This window comes from Nelusetta ayraudi, unplaced genomic scaffold (assembly GCF_046127955.1).
Source record: "Nelusetta ayraudi isolate G7.1 ecotype Tasmania unplaced genomic scaffold, CSIRO-AGI_Nayr_v1 ptg000042l, whole genome shotgun sequence".
Taxonomy (NCBI): domain Eukaryota; kingdom Metazoa; phylum Chordata; class Actinopteri; order Tetraodontiformes; family Monacanthidae; genus Nelusetta; species Nelusetta ayraudi.
Window position 1 is genome coordinate 14,580,480 of NW_027466092.1, and position 27,436 is coordinate 14,607,915.

The 27,436-nt window shown below is 46.4% G+C and overlaps 2 protein-coding genes across 5 annotated transcripts; one reads left to right on the forward strand and one right to left on the reverse strand.

The window, feature by feature from the left end:
• Positions 1-1,050: 1,050 nt before the first annotated feature.
• ubtd1b (ubiquitin domain containing 1b) lies at positions 1,051-13,030 on the reverse strand. 4 transcript variants are annotated; one of them, XM_076034759.1, is made up of 5 exons: positions 12,774-13,030; positions 12,155-12,353; positions 5,824-6,051; positions 5,448-5,605; positions 1,051-3,392 (listed from the first exon to the last, which is right to left on the reverse strand). In XM_076034759.1, exons 2-5 carry the CDS (start codon positions 12,234-12,236, stop codon positions 3,054-3,056), a joined length of 807 nt encoding a protein of 268 aa, XP_075890874.1. In that variant the 5' UTR covers positions 12,237-12,353; positions 12,774-13,030; the 3' UTR covers positions 1,051-3,053. The 4 variants fall into 4 exon arrangements, with proteins under 4 accessions (XP_075890874.1, XP_075890873.1, XP_075890869.1 ...); XM_076034758.1 differs by having other exon boundaries at positions 12,155-12,406; XM_076034754.1 differs by having other exon boundaries at positions 12,155-12,406; positions 12,488-13,030.
• Positions 13,031-13,437: 407 nt separating this feature from the next.
• Positions 13,438-27,425, forward strand: mms19 (MMS19 homolog, cytosolic iron-sulfur assembly component). The gene is made up of 31 exons (XM_076034736.1): positions 13,438-13,590; positions 14,112-14,160; positions 14,431-14,531; positions 14,608-14,693; positions 14,859-14,933; positions 15,150-15,219; positions 15,658-15,786; positions 15,875-15,936; positions 16,467-16,553; positions 16,723-16,797; positions 16,977-17,054; positions 17,409-17,547; positions 18,427-18,581; positions 18,675-18,753; positions 18,832-18,957; positions 19,043-19,124; positions 19,412-19,509; positions 20,688-20,849; positions 21,088-21,243; positions 21,371-21,470; positions 21,821-21,923; positions 22,416-22,493; positions 22,582-22,708; positions 22,841-22,947; positions 23,584-23,640; positions 23,741-23,927; positions 24,469-24,551; positions 24,667-24,831; positions 25,459-25,518; positions 25,677-25,777; positions 26,461-27,425. The coding sequence occupies exons 1-31, from the start codon at positions 13,503-13,505 to the stop codon at positions 26,489-26,491; spliced, it is 3,096 nt and encodes a 1,031-aa protein (XP_075890851.1). The 5' UTR covers positions 13,438-13,502; the 3' UTR covers positions 26,492-27,425.
• Positions 27,426-27,436: the final 11 nt, after the last annotated feature.

The window sequence follows — 27,436 nt, forward strand, 5'->3', positions numbered from 1 at the left end:
GCCTGCACCGAGCAACAAACTTCAAGGTGGCAAACATGAACACTTGCAACAAGAGATGGAGGCGTCAGTATTTCTCTAATAACAGTCGCGGCTGGTGCTCTGTGAAATTTGTCAACGCATCAGAAGAACAAAACAACACAAAGTTTACTGTATTGCACGTACAGAGGAAAAAAATAGTAATGCTTTTTCAAGTTTGCATACAATGATTGACAGAACCAACTGGAAAAGATAGGAGATAAAATGAAATTACACAGAGAGGAAAAAAAAAATATATATATATATACATATATATATATATATATATATATACATATATATATACATATATATATACATATACATATATACATATACATATATATATATATATATATATATATATATACATATATATATACATACATATATATAAAGTTCTTGTTTTTAAAATATAACATTTTGTGTTTGTAATGATGAGCTATGGCTCAGTTAGAATCTTCCATATAGTTCAGGTTTCATTCCGACTATGACCGTACTGCATCCGCAGACTGTGACAGGAGTGATGATGGAGACCAAGTAAAGACACAGACCAAGTAAAGACACACACACACACACACACACAAACACACACACAAACACACACACACACACACACACACACACACACACACACACACACACACACACACACACACACACACACACACTTCTGGATATACAACCTTTAACTGCCTGAGCTATTATGGGATGCAACCCAAATCTGACAGGGCCATGAAGACGGGGAGAAAGAAGCGGAGCGAGAGGCAATCGTCCTCTCTTCGAGCGACAGGCTTGCAGACAAGACTCATGTTCAGAATATGGATTTTGTTGTTTGTTTAACCTTCAGATTCTTAACACGCTGTTGGAAAGAGAGGTGGAGAGTCTACAGTCACGCCAGCAGCTCCGCGTGAGAAACCGACCGACGAGGCAAACTGAAAACAAAGTGCAGTTGAAGGTGATGGGATTTCTTAAGCCTGTTGGTCCAAAACTAACGTATAGCCTATTGACTACACATGGTCAAACTCCCCAGTTAGTATTTGCCCGTCCCAGACTAATCCAGCATGGGCACCAAATAGTTATATATCTCAATCCAGAGATTTACAATGACTCAAAAAAAGGTAATTATAAACAGGACAGGATACTACATACATGGCTTTCAAAGTGCTACTAAAACAGTGGTATTTATCTGACAGAAGCAACAGACAGTGGTTAAAGTGGGAATTTGTGAGATTCCTATACGATGGAGCGAGACGCTGCTCTGGCTCGCTCTCAAACCGGAGAGGGAAGCCCCTGCAAACTTTGTAAGTCATCAATCCGTAGAATAAAAAGGGAAGGAAGAACCATCACAATATAATAGTGGAGCAAGCAAAAAAGAATAAATAAGAAGGAAATATGCTTTTCCCGAGTGGTAGGTGGGAGTGGTATGAAGAAGAAAAAGACAGTTTTGCATTTTTTGACAACAAACCGACACTCGTTCAAGCTATTTCTTTACTTTTTCCCCGACACAACATAGATATGCACCATTTCAGATGTTTGATGATGTTTTACTGCTCATCTCTGTGCACTCAAGTGTTTTACATCATTTCAACTCAATTCCAGAAGCTTGAGAAACTGCTTCAAGACACATGATAAAATTGCGGAGCTAAGAGTAATAAAAAAAGCAAAAAAACAAGACAGATAGGCCTTTTTTTGAAGTCCTACCAGTCTGTCTGATTGGAATTCTTTTTTTAGACTTGAAGCTCAAAAAGATAAAATGGTGAAATCACAGTGACGTCACAGAGGTTTGTCAAATCCAAAATACCCTCAAGGTGACAGAATGTCTTTCACAGGCCGAGTAGGACGAACCGCAAAACTCTCTGTCTCTCTCTCACGCACGCACACGCACACACACACGCGCACACACACACACACACGCACACACCTAGAGTTAATGAGCGCTGAGATCCAGCAGCTCCTGCTACTTCCACCTTATTGCTGTGGGCACAAGCAGCAGTCTGTGCGCTGGTGATGAGGGTCAGTCAGAACATGAAGGAATTATGTGTTTTGTTCTTTTTTTTCCACCTTTTTCCAAGTTACAGGACCGCGTTTGGAGGACGAGCACGCGTGAACGCTGGAGTTACATTCATTAACGTGATGTGGAAAATTGTCTGAAAGCAGCTGAACTGAGTATAAGAAGGCTTGCTCGCTGCCCCCTAGTGGTCTGGCCGTCTAATGAGCGATTGCCAAGTCACTTATTAGGTCCATTATTTTTGTAACGCGTATTTCCTTTCCACACACGGCCACTGGTGCTTTCATTTCCCAAGTTAAGACTCGTTATCGGGGCAGCCACGTCATCACAACTGCGTCACGTGGCCTGTAATATTGTGCACACGGACACGCACGCACGCACGTAGACAAACACACATTGTTTCAAAAGGCAGCAGATAGAGCTTAGATTAAGCGAGCACTGAGAGTCCTGATTCTAGGAGAGCGCAGACGTGTGAGCGCAGCGTTGAAACTAGTGTCTTTCACGCCATCCACCCTCTTTGTTTCATCTCGTCTCGTCGAAGGCACACAAACTACCACAAAGAGTTTAGTCAGAATCTTCCAATGTGCAAAAAAAGCTCCGTTGACTTTGTCGACTTGATAAAAGGGGGGGGGGGTCAAGGGGGTACAGGACAGTTTGCTTATACGCAGGCTCCTCCTCTGAGCGGAGGGTCAAAAAAAAACAAGGGAGGGCAGGTCAGAGTCCAGCGGGCCATAGAACCAACATCAGCACTTAGTTGGCATCGATGCAGATAGAAAGCCTGGGGTTTGGGGGGAGCTGCAATGTGATGTGTACGTTCTCTACACGGCCTGAGGGCGGCACACTAGGAGGGTGCACTTTGCTCCAGAGGGCGAGTGGAGCTTCCGTTTGAAGAAAAACCCAGCAGGGTCGAAGAAAAAGGAAGCAGCGCTTCTGAGTTTCTCCCTTGTGTTTTTGCTAAAAAAAATAAAAAAAAAAAGTTTTGTGTTCCAGCTGTTCTCCTCGCAGCAGCCCTCTGCAACGTCCTTCACTACTCCGAGGCAGGCGAGGTGGTGGTGGTGGTGGTGGTGGCGGAGGGGGTGGGGGTTGGGTCAGGGTTGGTGGTGGTGGTGGTGGTGGTGGTGGTGGTGGGCAACGGCAGCTTGGGGTCTTGGAACGCCTGCGGGTTGACGATGACCTGGATGACAAAGTCCTTCTGGATCTTGGTGTCCTGCAGCCGCGTCTTGTCGGTGAGCAGCTTCCCAGAGAAGAACCAGCGCTGGTGGGTGGCGTCGATGTCGTGCTGCGCCTGCAGCTGCTTCTTCAGCAGCCCGATGGTGTCGGCCATGCTGGCGCTGAGCCGCAGGTCCTTCCCCGAGGACAGTCGTACCTGGCCGGGACAGATTGGGGGAGGTTAGGTGGACGTCAGCACATTGGCTGCAGTCACAGTGCACTGCACACCGTCACATGGCATAACGTGACATGAAAAGAGTGAAAGCAATGACAGTGATGGTAGTAGTGGCACAGACACAGACAAAAAGTAGGCAGGAAATCAAAGAATTGGCTTCACCTCTTGCAGCAGGTAACTGAAGGTGGCTGCACCCCCTACTGCAGTGCTTCTCAGTTAGTGGAGTTTCTGCACCCACATGTTTTTCCCCGATCATGACCCAAATTTATTCCACAAAAATATGTACCATCTGTACTAATATATGCCATCATGTTTCTATCACATCATTGAATTGAATTGGAGACGACAAGGTGGTGCAGTGGTTAACGCCGTCGCTTTACAGCGAGAAGGTTGTGGGTTCGATTCCCAGCCTGGGGCCTTTCTGTGTGGAGGGAGTTCTCCCTGGGTCTGTGTGGGTTCTCTCTGGGTCTGTGTGGGTTCTCTCTGGGTCTGTGTGGAGTTCTCCCTGTGTCTGTGTGGGTTCTCCCTGTGTCTGTGTGGGTTCTCTCTGGGTCTTTGTGGAGTTCTCTCTGGGTCTGTGTGGGTTCTCCCTGGGTCTCTGTGGAGTTCTCTCTGGGTCTGTGCGGGGTTCTCCCTGGGTCTGTGCGGGGGTCTCTCTGGGTCTGTGCGGGTTCTCTCTGGGTCTGTGCGGGTTCTCTCTGGGTCTGTGTGGGGTTCTCTCTGGGTCTGTGCGGGTTCTCTCTGGGTCTGTGCGGGTTCTCTCTGGGTCTGTGTGGGGTTCTCCCTGGGTCTGTGTGGGTTCTCTATGGGTCTGTGTGGGTTCTCTCTGGGTCTGTGTGGGTTCTCTATGGGTCTGTGCGGGGTTCTCTCTGGGTCTCTGTGGAGTTCTCCCTGGGTCTCTGTGGAGTTCTCTCTGGGTCTGTGCGGGTTCTCCCTGGGTCTGTGTGGGGTTCTCTCTGGGTCAGTGTGGGTTCTCTCTGGGTCTGTGTGGAGTTCTCCCTGGGTCTGTGTGGGTTCTCCCTGGGTCTGTGTGGAGTTCTCTCTGGGTCTGTGCGGGTTCTCCCTGGGTCTGTGTGGGTTCTCCCTGGGTCTGTGTGGAGTTCTCCCTGGGTCTGTGCTGGTTCTCTCTGGGTCTGTGTGGAGTTCTGCCTGGGTCTGTGCGGGTTCTCTCTGGGTTCTCTCTGGGTTCCTCCCACAGTCCAAAAACATGCACACAAGGTGAACTCTACATTGTCGGCAGGTGTGAGTGTGAGTGTGAATGGTTGTTTGTCTTTATGTGGCCTTGTGATGAACTGCCACCCTGCCTTTGCCCTATGACAGCGAGTCAGAGAGGCTCCAGCAGACCCCCGAAGCCCTCAGTGCAGGACGGAGCAGGTATGGAAAATGGATGAATTGAATTGTGTGTCCTGCAAAATAAAGGCCCAACATTTTCTCTCTAAATAAATATATTTCAAAATCTCTTTAAAAGAAAGGGGGGGGGGGCAGCGGAGGCCTCATTGTCTACTGTTTTCAGACGACGTGGTGTCGGATTTTCCTGCGATGTGGGGGTGTTACGAGTGATTTTGTCCGATCAGAGGCCGCTCAGAAAGGCCTTCGAAGGAGACATTGCTGTGTTTAAGATTTGCGACTAAAAATCCAGTCCAACAGTGTGCGTGGTGTTCAGAGAGGAGCCCAGCTTGCACGGTGTCACGTCACGTGCACCGAACAAACAGCCAATCAAGACAAGCGAGCTGAGCCAGAGGAATTAAAAAGAGGCATAAAACTCTGAAAAAAAGTAACTGTAATGTTAAAAGCCGACATTGCCAACATCTACAACTTTTTCCATGGCCATTTTTTGGGATGTGTTTTTTCCAAAAGTGATTGACCGAAAACAGCCATCACTGCTTCTTCCTGTTCGATTGGAAGAGAGGGATCACACACACACACACACACACACACACACACACACACACACACACACACACACACACACACACACACACACACACACACACACACACACACACACACACACACACACACACACGGAGCCAGTACCTTGAGCTGGAACTCTTTCTTGGGTGCAACAGGAGGTTCGGGGCTGTCGCTGGGGTCCTCGTCACTGCGCTCTGAGATGAGGTTGACAGGGGGCGCCAGGCAGTAAACGGGCAGATGGTAGCGGTTTCCCAGCTCATCGTAGCATTCAGTCAAAGTACCTGAAGAGCAAAACAGGACTATTAAAGGTCCCACGTGTCATATTTGGCTTGATTTGAGATTTTTATATTGAAAGATGCCGCAATCTAAAATGTAACCACTTGATGTCGCGGTTTCTTCTTCAAAACCTCCAAATATTCCACACTAGGCCTCTAAATTCAAAGAAAGTGGATGATGGTTGTGCTTAGGAGGTTGGTTCCGCCCCGGCGCCCTCCCTCACCGTGCGGCAGAGTGATGCTGGCTCCGTCCACGATGGCCTGGGCCAGCTCGTGGTCGTTGCTCTCCAGGGCCGCCGCCGCCGCCTTCAGGGCGTCCCAGATCTCCTTACGGCCCTCGAAGGCCGGCGCCGTGTCCCAGAACTCGTCCCTCTTGCTCCGGAGCTGACCCTCGGTCATCGGATAATCACTTTTCCACTTGGGCCGATCTTTCTTCAGGGGCTCGTTACGTCCTGCAGCGGGAGGAGGGCAAAATGACAGAGGAGAGACGCTCCAGTGGGGCTCAGAATCCATAAACTCTGGCCCTGCTGGCCCCTATATAATATTTACAGCGAGGAAGCTCAGGAAAAGGTATAATTTCATGCTGCAAAGTCGAGGATATGCCAGTTGCAGAGTTCTGACGTTTTTTTTGGTAAAGTGGCAGAAGGTTGGTGTAGCAGAATAAAATTGTTGGCCTATTCCAAACAGTTATTTGTTTTAAGAAGTTGCTTAACTTGCTAAAAAGCATAATTATCCAAAGGCAGTTGGCAAACTTCCTAGTTTTAAAAATATATAAATAAATAAAAGGTGTGCAACAATGACAACTCACAATATCCAACATTTTAGTCAATAATAACATCATAAGACAGATGAACGGTTCTTCAACTGTAGTTTACAGGTTTTAAGCTGAGTTTATCCAAGTTATCTTCAGTGTTAATGTCACACCATCGAGATCAAGACAAACTTTATTGCCTCGCGTGGTGAGAAATTTGTTCTGGGCCATCGCCCATGCTGCAGCCACACACATCCTGCAATACAACAATTCAATACAATACTAGAATGACACAGAACAGAGTGTCTGATTCCTCATTCAATTCACCAGGAGGATTTAGGCTTCACATTCTGTGAACAACTCAGTCCTGCAAATGTTAGTCGTTTTTCTGTTTGCTATGCGACGTGGCAGAGTTGCTTCAGACCGAGGACGAGGCCGCGGTCGCCCTACGCCGACTTATCAGGGCGTTGAACATTTTAGATGAATTTCTTGTAAGAACAGTTTGGAAAACAAGCTAACAAACAATAGCTGCTACAGTAGGGCAGAGAGCACGAACCACCGTGCCACACGTCACCGTGCACCGCGAAGACGAGCCCAGTGACAGAGGCTGCATAATGCATGAAGGCACTGTTGCTTATATCCACCTCCAACTGCAACATTCCCATGGTGTTCTCGATATTCAATAAAAAAGCAAACAACACCTGAGCTACGAGTGTATATGAGGAGTCAGCCGGCAACCAGAGGACACACACACCGCACCCACTGGCGAACATCAAGCGGTGTTGAAATAAGGTGCAAGTGCTTCCATAGAAATGACAATTAATGACTCATGTGTCACAACAGCTGGCGCTGCAAACCATTACTTCTTTTACTTCATCGTTGAAAACAAGAAATCAATAAGGATGAGCGCTCGGTCCACCGGGGCCCGATCCAGTTGAGGTAAAAACGTTCAAAGCAGGGATTTACAGGCAAACGTGTTTGGAACAGAAGACGAGGAAGAGCGCGACAGGACGAGTCAGACATCCAAGAGGTTGCATTTCTTTCAAACAAATTATTTATAGCGCAGGCGGCTGAGGAGGAGCAATTTGGAGGACATGCGGTGGTGTAAGATTAGCACTTGGAGCAGAGCAACAGGGCTTCCGTGCTACCACTTAGCTTAAGTAGTGGAAGTTCACAAGACTGGGCTGGACTCTGGGTGGGTTCAACTTGTTCCGACTCCTCGTGCGCGTGCTGATAATTGGCGGCACTGATACTGAATAATTGAATACAGATTAGATAAAAAATCATCGAAACTATTCATTAGAACGAGCATAATCCAGCACTTGGGAAGGTGCGGACATGGAGCCGATGATAATTGAGATTACTCACAGATAGAGGAGAACACTGTTTACTGTCTGTGGCTGAAGAAACAGGACGCGCTCTGCAAAGTTTGTTACTTAACCATGTTCGTCTTGCAAAGGCCTCCTTCCAGACGCAGCTGAAGCCCACAAAAACAGCGGCATGAAGCAACGCATAGCAGACAAATGAAGCAATATCAGGGTGGTTCATTTTTTTTCCCCGACCCAGCTGGACTCATAAAAGCAGGTGCCGTGTGATGAGGTGATCTCCGACCACCGCTTCATGAGACGTGCCATAAACACGTTTCTGTTTTTTTGCCTTTCTTTTTTCTGATGCTGCGTCAGGCACCATGCAAAACAACACGGGCCAGACGAGACAGAGGTGGCCCTTACGGGATTAACCGCTCAGCTGTGACACATAATGTTGCTTTTAAAGACGTTTAACAGCCACTTGCGTGCCCCTGGCCATCACGAGCGCTCAGAGCAGTTTGTGTTTTCCTCCTAAAAAGTCAGACATTAGTCAAGAAGAGCAGCGGAGCCATTCAAGTGCTGGATGGATGGTGCGTTCTGTTAAACCTGAGCCGGGCCAAGAGAGACTGTGTGTGACTGGGTTTCCAGTAGCTTTTGCAAAAACACTGCCAGGTACAGTTTAAAAACAAAATGGTAAAATGAAAATCAGGTTGCAACGTCAACGATAACAGAATCTAATTTGAAGTGATTGCAGATGATTGCAGATGATTATGCGATTCTCTTAATAGTATTTTTAGTTGTTGTTTTGTTTTTGTTTTTTTATGGATGCCAATAGCATCGATTCTGTTGAGTTTCTGCTGGATTCTGGTCTGATATCATCTAACTGACAGGAAAGACGTTTCACTTTTTAGAAAGAAGGAAAAACTGGAAAAAAAAAAATCCAAGGAATTCTTTTAAAAAAGTCTTTATTTAAACAGCTATTTTCTGCTGAAACACTGTCGGCTCTAATGTTTACCCGTCAAGCAGAGCAGAACAGAAGGAAGTGGGAGCACCTTGTGCCATCAGTGCATTGTGTGCCTGTCATCACGTTAAGGCTTAAGCACATCCAGCTCAACGATTCCAGGCGTCGCAAGGAAGAACTAGTTAACGAAAGTCCGTTCAACCGCCAGCGTTCCAGCAAGTTTGAAATCAAACCTGTGGAAGCGTTTTGGTTGCTCCGCGTCAAGAAACAAGAAAGGATGAAAAGGTGACAGACGGACCGAAAAAAAAAACCCCGACAGAGCTGGCCGGCGTCACGAGGAGCAGCACTGCAGAGAAGAGCAGCAGCAGCATCCTGCCCAGAGCGCCGCCTCCAGTGACAGGCGCAGACAATACAGTGCACGGAAGATCGTTTGCACCATTAACAAAGCAAGGAAAGGAAAAACAAGGACATCTCAAACACGGTTTTTGCATGTATCCTATTTTTCTTCCAGCGGTCTTGTCGAAAGGCAACGTGATCCGTTTCCATCAGGTTGGTGGAGAAGCAGAGAGGCTTTTGAGCCGACACACACGGTGAAGAGTTAAACCTCTGTGTGACATCACCTACTGAGGGAAGTCAGCCAGGAGGAAAAAGAAAAGAAAATGTTCCTCGCTCGTCGACAACTCAATCACATACCCCGCATTTCAAAGGGGAAAAGTTAGAGAATGGGAAGTACAACAGCCTGGTCTGTTTGTGATATCTGCCCTCTGGGTGGCTGCCGGTTTAAGGGTGTATCCCAATATAGAGGCCAGGCAGCAGTGCAGCAGTGCAGCAGAGCAGCAGTGCAGCAGGACAGGACGTGACATGCCCTTTTTGATGGAAGACAGCCTCTTGGTTCCGATCACTGGGGTGGGAAATCACCCCGAGACGCAGCCTCGCCAGGGGAATCTCTGCTTTGATGGCTTCAATTTGAAATAGCCAATGCATCTGTAATGTTGCTGGGCCCAAGGGAGATAGATTATAGATCTAAAAAAAATATGACATATTCTGAGGCAGATAATTAATGTCAGATGTCGATTTTGGATTAAAGCTGCGGTGCTTTTTAAATTCCGGACATTATTGCACAAAGCTGAAGTCAATGCTAAAAAATGCCCTGCCTTGATGTCAACTGGAGACATTCCGGCAACAGAGGGGACTGGAGAAACTTTCCATGGACTATAATGAGAGGAAATGAAGGGCGCAGACCTTGCAAAAACTACATGCTGCGCATACGCTGGAAGTGACACTTAGGAAATAAGACACAAACGACGTTTGTGTCGAAGCTGCATGACTCATCCAAGTTACAAACTACTTCCCACAACGCGCTGGGGTCCGGAGGGTCCACTCTGTACCTGAGTTTGCAACAGCCACCATCAATCTACAGCAGGGGTGGGCAAGCTTTTTGTCCTGTGGGCTACAATGGGTTGTAAAATGTGACCGAGGGGCCGGAGCAGGAGCAGATGGATGGAGGGTTTTGGTGACCCACCTCATAGGAGGAAACAATATATCATGGGATATATAGAAAAATGTACAGTAGTGTCAACTGAAAACAAACAAACGCAAAGTTACAACAAAATGTGTCTTTGAAGATCAACGGTATTTAGCTCTTTGAAGAAACTGGTGAAATACAGCTATTTTATGACTTACCATCAATATCATTTCATCAATTTTGGCGGGCCGGATTAAAAAGCTTAATGGGCCGCATTTGGCCCCCCGGGCCGTAGTTTGCTCATGCCCGATCTACAGCCTGTCCAGTAGAACTGTGAGGGGCGGTCGGAACTCGAGAGATGCTGAATCCATGATTCACAGCCACAGCTACTCGTTACGAATCCATCCAATCTAAAAGCTGAAACAGTCATCTGAATGTGTTGCCATGAAACACGAGCAGAAAGTAAACCCAGAGAGTAAAACGGCACCATGAAAATGTTTACCAGGATGAGTAGAAACATGTTCACAGGACAGAAGGTAAACACCAGGTGTTCAGTTCTCCTTCTGAGAGTGATTGAGTCATCGTACCCGTGCCCACTGTCCATTTGCAGAAAGCACAACTTTCTGTTTGGTCGTCCTCTCCGCCACTGAAACCACGGCGAGATGCGTTCATGGCAATGAGACTCTCACGTTAGCATGGCAAAGAGAGCACGGCGCTCCAAGAGGCTCGGAGATGTGGGATTAAGTGTGAGCCCTGAAACTGCTAGGCAAGGTAATTACTGCCCTGGTTGCACTTGAGCATGATGTAGGTGTAGACTGGAGGAGATCAATTTGGCAGAAACCAGTGAGGAAAGCAGAATGTGCCTTGCTTCTGGATTTAAAATAGCACGCTGGTGTTACGCCACAGGATAAGTGCTGGCATAGTAAGCAAGGAATTCTCCCAACTCAAGAAATGGACGCTCCCAGTTTGGTTGTTTGTTTTCTGTCTCGCCATACAAACACAACAAACTTGACTTCAAATTTAAGTAGTTCATTAAAAAAAAATCAGCACAAAGGCACACCACTGCATTTACATACAGCCGCACCAATTTCCCTTCACAGTCACTCAAGGGCCAATCAGAGACTCTCAGCTAGATAACAGACAATATCATCACATACTGGCTGCTGCTGCACTGGCTCCCAATCAAAGATGACAGGCATCATAGTTGGCTTTAAAAAGAGCAGATAGAGTAGATGGTACATTTCCCAGCTCTGATGGCTTCAGACAGAATGTTCAGAAAGGAGGACAATCAACTTGTAACTGCTGATTACGACTGGTGACTGGACAACTGTCTATCAAACTCAAAGCGGGCAAATCATTTCTTCCACTGCCAGTGAATCCACATTTAATTGCTGAAACAACACAACACCAGACACGCATCACCGTCCGGTGGAAAGTTGCAAAATGCAACCTTGCTCAACCAAATTCTTGCCAAAATTAGTCATGAAGAGTAAAGCAAAAACATTCCACCATGGAAAGACTGAAGCCGTGTTCTTTGCTCTCCCCCCCTACTGTGAAAATGACAATCAGCTCTGATGGCACCGCTGCTACGACAGCGATCCACACTCATCTTTTACTGGCAACCACAAAGCCTCTACTTCTTCCTCTTCTACGGCTTTTCAGGGAAGCTCAAAACGGGCTCTCACCGTTTTCTTCACGACACAAGTGATGCATCAGAAAAACTAATGAGAACAACGCAGACTGAAACTTGACAAGATCAACAAGTGAGATTTCACACTCAAAGGCTCGGCGATCCAACTGCATAACAAGGTTATCGGCAAACACGGCGATTTAGTGATGATGAACCCCGTCACGTGCGGTGATATGAGATGCATCCGTTTGGGTTGCAGTATTGAAATAGGCATGGACACCTTTGTGAGTTTGGTGAGCAACAGGTGAACTGGCATATGCGCACAATATCGTGGCAAAAGCCAACACAGTGTGGATTCGATGTCACAATCCGAATGATTTCGCGTGATCTCTGCGATGTAACTCGCCAGAATAAAGGAGAAATCGTGAACTTCGGCCTCACCTCCTCGACCGCCGTTTCGGGACGATCCTCGGCTCTGCGCATCGTCCCAGCTCTCCAGGTATCTTCCCATACACCCTCCCATGGTCGGAGGTTGGGGGGTGAAGACCTCTTCTCACACGGTGTACTAGCTGAGCAGGGGGGGCATCACAGGCGAAGACTTACGAAGTGGTCCCGACGACTGGCAAACCGTCATCCGCAGCTGCAGGGGGGGGGGGGAAATCCCGCATATAAGCCGTGATCTGCGCCAAGCGGCTGCGTTTAACGAAGAAGAAGAAGTGTAACAAAAAAACAAAAAGACCCCCAGAAGATGTAAAGCCCGTGGCCCGTACTTACGCTGCAGGAGTTTGGCAGACCAATCACCCACACCGTGCCACCGTACACTTTAAAAGGCCGTGACGCAGTGTTCGCCGGCGGCGTGAGCATAACCAGTCCCCCTAACGTTTCGACGAGCCGTCCCTCGGATGCTGCCGTCTAGAAGAGTCGTCGCCAAAGCGGCGCGCACCTTTCCTCGCTAACAGGCTAACAGGGCCAACAAGGCTAGCAACACAACATCATCAAACACACAACTTGCGCGCACTCGTGCTCCCATGATATTCCCGTAAACGTAACAAAAGTCCACCATGTAGAGGAGATATTCCGCGTCACGCCGTCTTCTTTCACTTGGCGCGTTGCTTGCTTGTAGTCTTTGGCCCTCTTTGCAGTTTGTTTATGTTTCCTTTTCTTCGTTTAAAGCCCCGGTCGGTACCGCCGCTGCACTGCTGAAAGGTGACTAGCAGCTGAGCTAGCGCCTCCGAACTTTTTTCGACGCCTGCGCGTTAGCAGGCAACGCTCGTGTTGGATTGCCTTGCGTCAGGAAGAAACGCGTTGCGAAGGGACAAACTGGGGTAAACGACACCGAGGTGGGGAGGTGGGGTGTGACGCGCGGCAGGAATGCCGGTGTTTTTACATCATCAGAATATTATATAAACGCTGTTCTTTTAACTGACGTACAACTTTAATAGGAAGCCAAATGTGCCTCGTTGTCAGCGTATCCACAGAGAATGTTACGGAGAATTCCACCTTTAGAAACTTGTGCACTTTTGGGTGTATGAAAATTCGGGAAGTTCGTGAAGGCAGCGCCAGTAAACTAAAGTCGTTCCATTAGATTCGTTATTAAGCAAGCAGTTGGTGTTTCTAAGCTGCACGTTTGCCGGATTTTTTGTTTTTATTATTTAAATTTCCATAACTTGGGTGTTCGCTAACAGTGCTTTTAAGCTAAAGTGTTTTTGTTTTGTTTTTTTGCATTATCCATCACTTTCTACAGTTTACCTAACTTTCCGCGCATGCGCAGTACCGCCTTAACGGCACGATGGCTGCTGACAGTGCTCTGCTGCTGTCTTTGGTGGAGGAATATGTCTCTGGATTACAGGACAGCAAGGCTGGAGACACTGCAGCCGGTAAAGACGACTTCGTCGACCCTCGCGACCATTTTGTAATTCGTCTGGTTTGGCAGAAAAGCCTCTGGGGTTGTTTCGCAGCTGCTTAAGGATGCGCAACGAGACAGGATGGTCAACAAGCTAACTTAGCGCGTTAACATCCCGTCCGCGGTTGCGGCGGCTTGAAGGAGACAATAACGCACTTTGTGGCGCTGAATCGCTCGTTTTCTCTGCTAGAATGACAGACCGAGCACATCTGTAATGCACTGCTGTGCTGTCAGCAGTCCGATAGCAAGACTCTGTGTCGCTTTAGCTGGCTTTTCGCCGCATGTCGTTTGCTAGCTTGAGTCCCCTCAATGGAAAGCATCCTGTCATTGAACTCTGTACCTTTGAACTCCGCCGATGCTTCTTCTCACGTTTACGTAAAATAAACCAAAAGAACGGGACTTAAAAAAATATGTATAATTCTTAACTTTGCGTGCGTTGTCGCTTTGTTTGTTGCTCGAGCTTGGTTCAGTTTTACTCGTTTTTTTTTTGTTCAGGTGTCAAAGATGGACAGTTCACAATCCTGCAGCTTGTGGAAGCACTGGGGTAAGAATTCGCACTGAAACACCATTATGACGTTGGAATTTTATTTTGTAGTATGGCCCCGCTTTACTTTTACATCCACGTGACGACATTCTGCTTTTTCACAAATAACGGACAGCATATCATGAAAATCTCCTTCACTTCAGGTTTTCTTGTCATAAATCGGCTCCGTCCCATTTTTCTACCTCAACAATTAACAATTAACTTAAAAATGACGTAGTGCAGCTTTAATTCTTGACGATGTCAATGATTTGCTTCATCACCCTGCTGCAGGCTGAGCTTGACCAGCTCCCAGCCCAGCACCCGAGCCAGAGGAGTCCAGCTCCTCTCTGAAGTGTTGCAAGAGTGCCACGCAGCTCTAAATGAGCGAGAAGGTAACGATTTCGCTGTCCCTCCTCCAGGATATTGATCCTGTTCCCTTTAAGACTGATGTGTCTCTTCTCCGTGCAGTGGAAGTGCTGATTGCTTTCTATGAAAATCGCCTAAAAGACCATTACGTTGTCACGCCGCCTGTGTTGCGAGGGCTGAAAGCTCTGGTGAGTGTTTTTTTGCAGTACTTGTGTATCAGAAGCCTACTGTGTGAGATTGCAAACTGACTGTCTTCGCATGGAAATGTCTTTCAGTTTGGGCTCGGGATTCTGTAACAACGTTGCGTATTTGATTTTGGCGACTCATACGTCTTTTCTTCTGCTGTCTCCCAGACAAAATGTACAGCGCTGCCCCCCGGTTCAGCTGTGTCCATGCTGAGGGCTTTGTTCCAGGATGTTCACGTTCAGGTGGGAGCAGGATGTTTGACTTGAGAAGGTGTAATCCCACATAAGTAATAAAGTCACGAACTGATGCATTGCAAAGGCAAAGCTTGTGCGTTTGCCTCAGCTGAGTTGTGTAGACCTTTTCTGCCTTTACGTTTATTGTTCCAATTCATAACTTTCTCCGTGCATTGCGAGGAGAGAAAAAAATCTAATCGGGGCTCCTTTTTTTTTCTTCTGCAGTCCTTGATGCTGGCAGAGAGAGCGTGCGTCTACAACATGCTCATCAACCTCATGGAGAGCCGAGAAGCAGGTAGAAGAAGAAACCCCAGGATTTGATCCGATTCCCAGCTGCTCCGTGAACAGCTGCAGGTCACAGTGACTGGCAGTTCTGCAGGGAGCCCAAGATTAGGGTTGATTCAGAGAACTTCACCTGAGGGCATTTAAAGTCTTATCAACCTTGTAATCAACATGTTGTCTGCATGTTCCTCCTCTGTGTCCTGCTGTTTCAAGGTCCCACGCTATGCAAAATGCATAATAATTCCCTCAGCCAGTTTTTTCCAACAGTAATCTGTGTGCAAACAGTCAGTGCACTGGCAGGAATCTTTGCTTTGGTTGCTCCACATTTTAGAAAGTTTAGATAAATCTCTTAAACTCAAGTAAAAGTTTGAAAGAATCACGTACAACAGGAAGCGAAGAACCACAACTAGAAACCCTGACAGTGTGTCTGTATGTCTGTTTCTGTGAGTAGAACTGAAAGGTCTGGGCGCAGACTTTGTGTTCGGCTTTGTCCAGTCGATGGATGGAGAGCGGGACCCCCGAAACCTGCTGTTGGCCTTCCAGGCCGCCAGGAACATCATCCAGCAAGGTTACGATCTCGGTAAGAGCCAAAGCGTTCTGATCCTCGTGTACCAACCAATCCCACGTCTGCGTTTTGCCCCTTTAACACACCGTCCACTCTCTCTCAGGTAAATTCACAGAGGAGCTATTCGAAGTGACATCGTGCTACTTCCCCATCGACTTCACACCCGTGAGTCTGCGCTCAGCTGTTTTTGCATGAGGCCTGATGTAAACGGAGAGCACAGCAGATGGTGTGTTGTTGCCAACACAGGATCTGTGTACCTCACCTTTTGAAACTGGGTTACCAAATTTAAAATGATTCTGGTTTTATAGCTCGGAAGCAGATACTGAGTGTCTTTTTTTTTTTTTTTAAGTAAAATTCAATTTTTGAAATCTTTTGTCTTTGAATTTATGATTTCAGAACTCCGACTAGTGTGTTAATGAAATGTGTTAATATTGTATAAGATCATAATAAGATATTAACACTATGTAAACTATGTACTGTATGTTCATTGGCAAAAGTGTCTGATATGATGAATAGTCACCTGACTACAACCAAACACATGTTTTTTGGAACATCCCCAGTGTGAATCTTTTCCCAAGAAATACTTTCAGAATTATGATTTTCTCTGGAATTCACTTGACAGCCAGCCTCATGTTAAGTGAATGGCTGTAGAGCATCTTTCTTCATGAATTCTTCTTCTTCTTGTCTCGTCTCAGCCTCCCAACGACCCGCACGGCATCACCAAGGAGGAGCTCATCCAGACGCTCAGGGACGCCCTCGCTGGGACGCCCAAGTTTGCTGAGGTGTGTGTGTGTGTGTGTGTGTGTGTGTGTGTGTGTGTGTGTGTGTGTGTGTGTGTGTGTGTGTGTGTGTGTGTGTGTGTGTGTGTGTGTGTGTGTGTGTGTGTGTGTGTGTGTGTGTGTGTGACATGGAAATTGTGTCTAAATGTGCTTTGATGGTGTTTTACTGCAGTTTCTGTTGCCGCTCATCATCGAAAAGCTGGATTCAGATGTTCAGAGTGCAAAGCTGGACTCGCTGCAGACTTTGGTAAAAACATCTCAGTTCATATGCTTTTTTTTTTTTTTTTTAATGTGGATGATCTATTGTTGACGTTCCATTAAGAAGAGCAGTAAATCAGAGCAGCGACCAACAGAGTCTCAGTGCGTCACTGGAAATGTTCCACCTGCCTCTAATTTGTGACCGCACTTCTGTTTTTTCCCCTTCAGACTGCTTGTGTGTCACATTATGAGCACAAGGACTTGGCTGACTTCCTGGAAGGATTGTGGGCATCGCTGCGCAGGGAGGTCAGCTTGACAAATGTTTACACAAAGCGTTGAACTATGTTTGAATCCAGTGTGCAATTCAACACTGTCGTTATGGTGTGTGTTTCCACCTGGGGAGGTTTAAACTCTATTTTATTATTACATTTTACATCCGAGAAGGACAATTAGTGAATCAGTATTCATCTTATTCACCGTTTTTAAAATATTGCCCTTTTTGCCTGTTTATTTTTCCCAGTTTTCAGTAGAGGAGCCAGGCATGATTACTGTACTGAGCCAAAATCCTCTAGAGATCCTCACCAAACAGCCTGTTTACAGCCACTAGACAACAGATGCTGTGCTTTCACTCATGAACTCTCCCCTGTTCTTTCCCTCCAGGTGTTTCAGACGTCGAGTGAGAAGATCGAGTCGGCGGGCCTCGCAGCTCTCACCGCAATCACTTCCTGTCTCTCTCGCTCAGTCCTCAGCTCCGACTCCGACGACTTCCTCCACACCTTCCTAGAGCTCATTCTCAATGGTGGGACTAAGTCAACATAAGCTTATTAACACACACACACACACACACACACACACACAAAATAAATAAATAGCTTATTTTGGGGGTGCATGGCCAATCAGGTTAATTTTTTGCAGAGTGACGGTGAGGTAGCAGAAGGCAGCGTCACACCTGTGGCTTTGCTGCATGTCAACAGAGAGGCAGGAAATGTTACCACAGTCTGCTGCCTTCTACCATTTGAACGGGTTGGTTGTACAGTAAACAGTAAAGTCTTATTAACGTGGTTGATATACACTAACTTAAAGTAATTAAAGTGAATCTTTATTTTCTTTGTCTTTGTGGCAATTTCATTGAAATTTCATCTATAGAAAAATCTGCCCGCTTGAAAACACATTCTGGTGCTGAGAATGAGTTTCTACAGATACTTGACTTCATCGCTGTCATGTCATCTGAGTCAGAAGTCTCACACATTCTTCTGGAAAAGCTCATGTCTGGAGCATTCTTGACCATTCTTGGTTTTGAATAACCAGTATTCAAAAACAGAAAATGACAGGTGCTAACCACAGAAGAAGAAGTGACACCATGTATGTAAATGATAGTCTGGCCTGGAAACTGAAGTTCAACCACAGCCGAGTTGCTATGTTTTTGCTTCCTAGTGGATCAGGAAGGATTTCATCTGGGTTTTTGTGTGTAGCAGTACAAAAACCCAGTAGCAGTGAACAGTACTTTGTAGCAGAGGCAGTTTTTGTTTTTATTCATTTTGAGCGGCTGGATTGAAGGAGCTACAGGAAGGTGGCTGATAACTCCTATTGAAGTTGAGTGTGTTTACTAACCCAGATTGGCTTCACTTCTGAATATTTCCAATGGCCGTGTTTCTTTTTTCTTTCCGTGTCGTCGCAGACTGCAAACACCACCTGTGTGAGCCCGACCTGAAGCTGGTGTGGCCCAGCGCCAAGCTGCTCCAAGCCGCCTGCAGCGCCTCCAACAGGGCGAGCCACATCGTGACGGCCGCTGTGGTGCCCTTGCTCGTGGAGCAGTACAACAACAGATCACATGTAAGCCGGAGAAACCAACCGTTTGTCCAAGTCCTCTGACCGGGAGGAAGCTCCAGTGTTGGGAATGACGCGGGAAAACTTCTGTGTTTGCAGTGCTCAAATCGGCGAACGTTACTGGAAGTCGTTCAAAAATTCATCCTGTCGGTGAAGAACGGCTCGTCGCCTCAGAGCGGTGAGTTTCACTTTGACCTCCTCGACCGGCTCGTCTGACCTGTCGTCTCACGGCGGCTCCTCTTCTTTCCCTCGGCAGAGGAGAACGTGTTTGCCGCCTTCCGTCCGTCTCTGTGCAGCATCGTCTTCTCCGCTCTGGTGGACACCAACGCCAGTCTGCAGGTCACGGCCACGTCCGTGCTCGCGCTGCTGGCGCAGCAGACGGGTGAGTGGAGCGCGGTGAACCCGCACAGCACTGGGAAAACTGTCGCTCCCGCTCAAATGGTGACGGAGCCTCTTGCGTCTCTCAGGTCTGCTGCTGGACTCCGACATCGAGCTGGCTGTGGATCACCTGACCAGACTGCTGCTGACTGAGGAGGACGACGCAGTCAGGTCCTCGTCTGCTCGCAAACACTTAGAGTCCTGTGCAACTGCCTGACCAGACTTAAATGTCCAGTGTGTAAAATCTGTAAGGTAGCCCACCTGACTGCCAGTCTACACTTTCATTAATGCACATATGGGCAGTTTGTTAAGTTTTTTCCAATAAAATAAATCATAACTCAAGCCAAATTTTACACACTGGACCTGGCAGTGGATTTTGCATTGTCTCGGACCTTTTTCGAAGTCTAAACCATTCTGTTCTGTTGAACTAAATGTAACTCCAGCCTGTGTGTTTTCAGTTATGCTGTTGTCGAGTGTGTGGGCGCTCTGGCAGAGTTTCACCCTGCAGCCTTTATCACCAAACTGATTCCAAGACTAAAGAAGGAGATGTTTACTGGTGAGTGAACACCAGGCGTTAGGTGAAAAAAAAAATTGGGGTAAAGTATTTTTTTATTATGTCCATTCAGAAAAAACTTTTTGAATATACTGTACATATACACTGCCTGGCCAAAAAAAAAGTTGCCACCAGAAATAAAGGTCTCACACTCTAATATTTCGTTGTACCGCCTCTAGCTTTGATTACGGCACGCGTTCGCTGTGGCATTGTTTCAATAAGCTTCTGCAATGTCACAAGATTGATTTCCATCCAGTGTTGCATTAATGTCGCCTACTGTACCACCTTGTACAAGTAGGCACTAGGCACGATGGGTGCATCACTTCACCTGCCTCTCTTCTTACCCTGATGCCCCCATCACTCTGGAACAGGATAAATCTGGACTCATCAGACCACATGAAGTTCTTCCATTGCTCCAAAATCCAATCTGCATGCTCCCTAGCAAATCGAAGCCTTTTCCCCAGATGTACCCTGTTCCAGAGTGATGGGCGCATCAGGGTAAGAAGAGAGGCAGAGGAAGTGATGCACCCATCATGCCTGGTGTCTACTGTACAAGCCTGTGGGGGCAGTGCTATGATCTGGGGTTACTGCAGTTGGTCAGGTCTAGGTTCAGCAACAGTATGTGCTCAAAGAATGAGGTCAGCTGACTACCTGAATATACTGAATGACCAGGTTCTTCCGTCAATGGATTTTTGCTTCCCTGATGGCACGGCCATATTCCGAGATGACAATGCCAGGACTCATCGGGCTCAAACTGTGAAAGAGTGGTTCAGGGAGCACGAGACATCATTTTCACACATGGATCGAGCACCACAGAGTCCAGACCTGAACCCCATTGAGAATCTTTGGGATGTGCTAGAGAAGGCTTTGCGGTCGGTCAGACTCCACCATCATCAATGCAAGATCTTGGTGAAAAATGAATGCAACACCGGATGGAAATCAATCTTGTGACATTGCAGAAGCTTATGGAAACAATGCCACAGCGAATGCGTGCCGTGATCAAAGCCCAAAGGCGGTCCAACGAAATATTAGAGTGTGTGACCTTTATTTTTGGTGGCGACTTTTCTTTTGGCCAGGCAGTGTACATTTCAAATGAAAACAACAATTATTTTTCCTTCCACCTCCGTTAACAGTTTAAGCACCACCTGGGAATCATGAACTCCTCTCCCCTCCCCCCACAGAGCCCATGGACCAAGACAACAACAAAGTGGAATCGGAGCAGCGTTCCCATCATGCAGTGCGACTGCGGTGTCTGTCCGCCCTGGCTGCTGTGTCCTCTCAGCCCAGCGTCGTCCAGGAGAGCACCCCCGTCCTGCTGGAGGTCCTCAGCTCAGCACACACAGGTAGCCAATGAGGACGCGGCCATTCATTCGCACATAACTTGAGTGTGAAATGAATCACACAGGTTATAAATTGTAAAAGTATGCACATATGTTTTGTTAGTGCAGCCAAAATACACACACATTGTGACGTTTGGCCCCATTTCCGCAAAGCTGCGTCGGTTGTTGTCGAGTTCTCAACTGGATAAATGAGTGCTGGAATGTGTGGGGTGAAGGCTGCTGTTGCTGGCTGTCGCTTCAGGCAGTGTTGGTTTCTCGCTGGACGTGGTGGTGCTGACGTGCCGCAGCCTCCAGAGGATAGCCGAGCAGGCCAAGGACACGGAGGAGACCGGTCGATGCTTCCATGACATCATCATCCCGCGCCTGCTGTCCCTGGCACTGCAGGCCGCGTTGCAGGGTGAGCGCCCAGCAGTCCGTCTCTTTTCCAACTGCCTCTCAACCTCTTAACTTTGGCTTCCGTTAAGGTTCACAAACACAAAACCTAGAGAATCTACTGAGCGCCTCTTTGCTTTTGGTTTTTGCAGGCCAAGGTTCCTCTGCTGGTGGCAGCCCCCTGCTGGAGGAGGTGGTCCTGTGCGCTCTGGTGTCAGTCATCAGCGCGTCCTGCTCCAGGCTGCAGCCCACGTCAGTACAAACACTGTGTCACTCTCACACTGGTCCTCTGTATTCTAATTTTAAAAGATAATTCTTTTGGATCTCAGGTTTAAAGGTCCAGTGTGTAACATTTGGCCTGATTTATGATTTTTGCGTTGGTAAAAGCTTGACATACTGCCCATAAATACATTGATAAAAGCGTACACAATAAAAGTCATTTGGTTTTCCTAGCCATTGAATGGTTCTCCTGTATATAAGAACATACATAGAGCAATATAGAGCAAATTTTACACACTGGACCTTTAATTCTCACCTTTCATAGCTGCTCAGTCTCCCTGGTTTTGTTAACGTACGTGCGGTTTCCTGTCCCACGTGCTCAGGTTGGCAGGTCAGATGGCGTCTAGGGCCGTCTCTCTCTACCTGGACGGTGACGTTTCCTTCTTACCTGACAACTCCTTCCCCGCACAGCTGCAGCTGCTCAAGGTCTGTGTGCAAATGACTGATTTTGCAAGTTGTATTGTTGGCAGCGTGCAGTCTCTCAGAGGATAATGCAGCGGTTTTTGCCATTTTCCCAAAACAAAATGCATCCCATTGATCTTCTTTCTTTTATTTTGTAGGATAATGTTGAACAATTGATCAAAGCCTGGTTGTGTATCCTGATGGTATTTTTCTAGTGTCTCAAAAAGTGAATCGACTCAGCATGTCCGAGGCTTTGAAAGTCACCTCTGGTCAGCTTATCAAATTCTGACACGCTGTTCAGGGCCTGCTGGGCTGCAGATAAGCGAGCTGACCCAGCACAGTAAAATACAAACGCATACAAATGAGACATTATTTGTATGCATTTTGCTTTGTATTACTTTCTTGCTTTTAATATAGTTTATCTCTTAAGAAGTGAGGGATAATAATTAAATTATGAGTAAATTCTTAGTGACGTCCTTGAAAAAAATTGTTTTAAAAACGTGTCATTCTCCTCAGAAGCAGCAGGGGGAGTCCCAGCACTTGTCCCAGCTGGTTTGCCTGCTGATGGCCTGTGTGTGTTCATTACCTCGCGATGTGAGTCCTCAGAGCTCCCCACCACAGCCTGCGAGTCGTATTATTGCAGTGTGTCAGTGTTGAGAGCTGCTGTTTCCCTCCTGACCAGGTGGAAGTGCCGCGGACGGAGCAGCTGCTGTCACAGCTGGAGGAGATGAGCTGCACGTGTGAGCACAGACTGTCCTACACCTCCGCCGCAAAGTGCTTCGCCGGCCTGGTTAATAAGAAACCGCAGGGTCAGTTTTTATGCGGGGGGGGGGGTTTCCTCCTAAAATCTCCTCCTGGTTCGTGTGGAGCCTGAGAAAAGAGATGATTCGTGATTCGTGATTCGTGATTCATGATTCGTGATTCGTTTCTTTCTTCTTCAGGTGATTCTCTCGACAAGCTCATCCAGAACACAACCAAGAGAGTCTGCTGCGAGCTGGAGTCTCCGTCTTCAGCCGTCCGTACCCAAGCCTTCACCCTCATGGTTTGGGTAAGAGACGCAGAGTTTATTATTTTTTTGTGGTAAATTGTTAAATTTGTTAATTGCTTTTAAACTACTGATGCTATTTTACAGTTCCGACAACTATTAGAAGAAGTCCCACTTTGTTGCTTGTTCACACAGCGGGAACTAGAATCATTTCCCAAGAACAATTTTTCTGGAAACATTTTAAAATGAAATAGCAATAATAAACCAATTAACTAATAATAATGTCCTTCAATGAACACGCAGCCATTCAAGCACATGCCTTGGAGTTTCAAGACAAAGCGCATGATGAAAACGTTACTTATAGTCTGTTTAAGTGAGTTAGTCTGCCAGAATACCAGCAGAGCATTCTGGGATTTGTGGTATTAGCGCTACATGTACAATACCAGCGGGCCAGCTCTAGTAGTAATTTAATATTGCCTCACGGGCCAAATATAATTCCACTGCGGGCCAGAGTTTGGCACCTATGCTGTAAAGCTTTGTTGACATTAAACTAAAGTTTTTCCTTTCCTAGTACATAAAGAGTGAGATGTTTTAGTTTGACTGCCATAAAAAGTGTCATTTGTCTGTGTAACAAAGTGAGAACTCGTTGCTTCACAAACACACATAGATGCAGCAGTGTAATACAGTTGTCTTGTCCAGGTGGCCAAGGCTCTGCTCCTCAGGTACCACCCTCTGACCAAGCAGCTGACTGACAAGGTAAAATATGCGATTGTCAATCCTGATTTATTCTGCACACGTGCAACTCGAACCCAGTGTGACCCCGAATGACCTCCCATTCCCCGCAATGGCTCGGCAGTTCTTCTCCATGCTGGACGACGCTGTGCTGGGGCCCATGGCAGCGGACGGGTTCTCGCTGCTGATGAACGACTCTGCCGACGTGCTGAACCGCAGCTGCCACGCCGACGTCCGCATCATGTACCGCCAGCGCTTCTTCAGCGAGAACGCAGCCAAGTTGGTCGAGGGCTTCAACACCGCACCGCAAGGTACCGACCTGGAGGGAGCGCTGTCATCAGGGCGTTAACGATGCTGGAGTAATGCGTTGATGTTCTTATTATTTATTGCAAATTGGCAGATGAAAACTCGCATCACTTGAAAGCAGTGCAAATGCAGTAAAGGTCCAGTGTGTAAAATCTTTAAGGAAGCTCAGCTGACAGCACGTTTCATATTTAGTGTCTGTCAGGTGGGCCGAGCTTCCTTAAGAAGATGGCAGCTAACGAGGAGCAAGCTCTTATTGCTCTACGTGTATTCTTGTGTATATGTGAGAACTGTTGTAAGGGGAGGAAGACCAAATGACTTTTATTGTACTGCGAGTATAAACTTTTATTTATGTATTTATGGGCAGTATGATCATCTTTTACCAATATAAAAATCATAAATCAAGCCAAATTTCACACACTGGACCTTTAATCGTGTCTGCAAGTTGAGGTTGTGAGTATTAAATCATCGAATATGTCCTGCAACGTCCAGCATGTCATTTATGTACAGCTGTTTCACTCACCGTGATCACTGTCTGCCTCCTTACAGAGAAGAAGCCCAACTACCTGAAGGCCTTGTCGAACATCATCAACAAGCTGCCCAAGCAGGTCCAGGTCACGGAGCTCCCGGCGGTCAGTTCCCTGCTAAAAACCTCAAACAAAATCAAAACAGTTTTGAAAAGGACAAAGACCCCGTCGCTCACGAGCAATATTGTGTATAAGTTCTGCTGTTGTCGTTTGTGTCCAGCTCCTGGCGCTGCTGTTGGAGGCCTTGTCTTGTCCCGACCAGGGCGTCCAGCTCTCCACCCTGTCCTGCCTGCAGCCCGTCCTCGTCGACCCGCCCAAGGTCCTCATCCAGCAGCTGGAGGCTCTGGTCAGCAGGCTGCTGGCCCTCACCACCAGTCCAGCAATGGTCAGTCACTCATGTATATCAAAGTGTTTGTGTGCACTCACGTTCTTATAGGCAAGGCAAGGCAAGGCAAGGCAGCTTTATTTATACAGCACATTTCATACACAAGGCAACTCAATGTGCTTTACATCATTAAAAAGTTCAAACATTTTAAAAGCATTTAAAAAACGAATACAGTCTTCAAAGACAAAATGCAGAGAAAAAAAGACAGATTAAAAGCACAAATAGTCCAGTAATAAAGAATAGAAATAAAAAGATAATAAAATATTCGATGATAAACAAAAGTACCCAATTATAAGCACAAGAGAAAAGAAGACTCTTTAACCTGGATTTAAAATAATTCATTTTAAAAAATTCGAACAGGATCCCTGTGCTGCTCCACAGCTTCGACTCTGCGTCTCCACTGCATTGTTGTGTTGCACTTGCTGGGTCATTTGTCCTCAGTATTTCACCGCTTTACCATTTCAAGCTCTTAGTGCTGCATGTTTGCATTGTCTGCATGGATTTGCCAATCAGTGAAAACACCACTCTGTAACTTTTGGAACCAACAGCATCCACCAGTGCACTTGCTGAGACATTGACAGAAGCCTGTTTCTCTTCTCTTCTCTTCTCTTCTCTTCTCTTCTTCAGAGTGTCAGGATGACCTCGTTGCAGTGCATCAGCGCCATCTCACTGTTTCCTGTACATGAGGTAGAGCTCCCAACACGTTTCCTCCTCGAAGATGGTTTCCCCCTTTATTAATCAAACTCTGCAGTTTGTTGCTGCGAATTTAATCTCTTGACTTAATGATGGGAGCCGTCTATCAGTGATGTTTTTGAAAGTACAGCATTTCTTCTGAACGTCTGCAGGTTTTGCCCTTCCGGGCCCGAGTGTTGCGAGGGCTGGCTCAACCTCTGGATGACAAGAAAAGGCTCGTGAGAAGAGAGGCTGGTCAGGCCAGAGCAGAGTGGTGAGTTACACAGTGCTACACGGCGTCGACATAGGCACACATTGGTCCCACCTTTTAATACAATTCAAATCAGAATCAGAAGCCTTTATTATTATTGTATAAAGAGCATAGAACCAAACTTGAGGTGTTCTCCTGCTTGGGTTTTTTTTTTTTTTTTTCAGAATGTTGAAATCCAATAAGGTAATAATAAAGTATATTACGAAGAGATAAAAGATAGTTCAAAAAATAAAGTGAAACAACAAAGGAAAAATAGAAATAGTGCAGTGTACAAATAAATAACAGGAACACTGAAGTCAGTTGCACAGGAAGTCAGCTTATTTCATGCGTTCAGTTTGTCCTACATGTTGAGAGACGGCTCTACTAAAAAGTTCTAAGGTTGTGTGTGTACAACAGTACTGAATCTGTAACCTGTCAGCAAACTCCCCAGAAGCTAAAAACGTCCATCCTTTACTCCACTTTACACAGAGTGTGAAAACCTGTTCCAAGTTCTGATGAGCTTTAGCGTCACAACATTATCTTTATTTTTACAGGAGACTTTAAACATAGTGCTCAATGTGTTGTTTTCTTCAGATCTATTGAGCTGCACGCTGAAGTCCAGAGTGAATACAAGTCTGATAACCTGTCCCATATGGGTCCTCATTGTGATTCAGACTAATATAAAAGTGTCTCTCATGCCTTTGCAGGTTCCTGCTGGGAAGCTCTGGAGGAAAGTGATTCCCATCCCCCTGATGTTGACTGGGGAAATGTTTAAGTTGGGGTCAGTGAAGCTCCAGGATCAGCTTTCTGGGATCTGGTCTGTTTTAATGAACGCACAAAGAAGAGAGTGTCAGTGTCAGTGTTTTCTTGTCTAACGCACTTTGGGTGTGTGTCCGTCTTGCAACGTATTAGTGGTAATGTCACGTCAGGTTGGGTCGTGGCATTTTGGCTGCTTTCCCAAACCGTCTCAAAGTCACTTCAGAGGAGCTCAGATGTTCTGATCACAAAGCACAGTTTCTCCCGAATACAGATTCTGTCATCTGCTTATTTTCTTCCAGCTACAAACATGAACATTTTTTATTTTTGCATCTTATCTTTATCTTATCTTTTAATTTTTTTTAGTGTACCAAAACCTATTTGGGACTTAATAATGAAGCCAGGTTCTAGAATACAGTGCGACTCCCATCTGCACTTGGAACTGGCTAGAAGTGAGGAAACATGAGTTTAACACAGACTTACAGCCGCTTGTGGTCTTTGGCCACAGACAAGCTGTGATCAGCTGGACGCTTCATTGTTTTAAGAGTCGGTGCAGCTGAAAATGACTGATCTTCGTTTATCTCTTGCGATTGTGTTATCGAACAGCAGCAGCCTGTCGCACTCTGCAGCTCCAGCCAAGTGAGGTTGTTGGAATTGAAATAGAAACGTGCCTGCTGTCCTCGGAATGTTCGGGATGTTCATTAATGCACATGTAGAATATCACCTCCAGTAACGGGAAGAAAATACTTTTATGTTCATTTAACATTAAATGTCTGTGTCGCTGTTTGAGTCAAGAGCTGAGAACAGTATCAAAACATTGTCTTCTTTCTTCTTTACACGGGAGCTGATGTTATGCCAAGGAAAATATTTAAGTGTATAACTTAACATTTCAATAAAATTTTGTAATCATACCAAATGCGTCCCTCT

Excerpts from the sequence above, each read along its gene's own strand:
- ubtd1b (XM_076034759.1), bottom strand. The coding sequence starts at position 12,236 with ATGGGAGGGTGTATGGGAAGATACCTGGAGAGCTGGGACGATGCGCAG. Across the intron at positions 6,052-12,154 it reads CCGAAACGGCGGTCGAGGAG|GACGTAACGAGCCCCTGAAG; the intron begins GTGAGGCCGAAG and ends CTCCCGCTGCAG. Across the intron at positions 3,393-5,447 it reads AGAAAGAGTTCCAGCTCAAG|GTACGACTGTCCTCGGGGAA; the intron begins GTACTGGCTCCG and ends TGTCCCGGCCAG.
- mms19 (XM_076034736.1), top strand. The coding sequence starts at position 13,503 with ATGGCTGCTGACAGTGCTCTGCTGCTGTCTTTGGTGGAGGAATATGTC. Across the intron at positions 23,641-23,740 it reads CCAAGCAGCTGACTGACAAG|TTCTTCTCCATGCTGGACGA; the intron begins GTAAAATATGCG and ends ATGGCTCGGCAG. Across the intron at positions 25,778-26,460 it reads GGTCAGGCCAGAGCAGAGTG|GTTCCTGCTGGGAAGCTCTG; the intron begins GTGAGTTACACA and ends ATGCCTTTGCAG.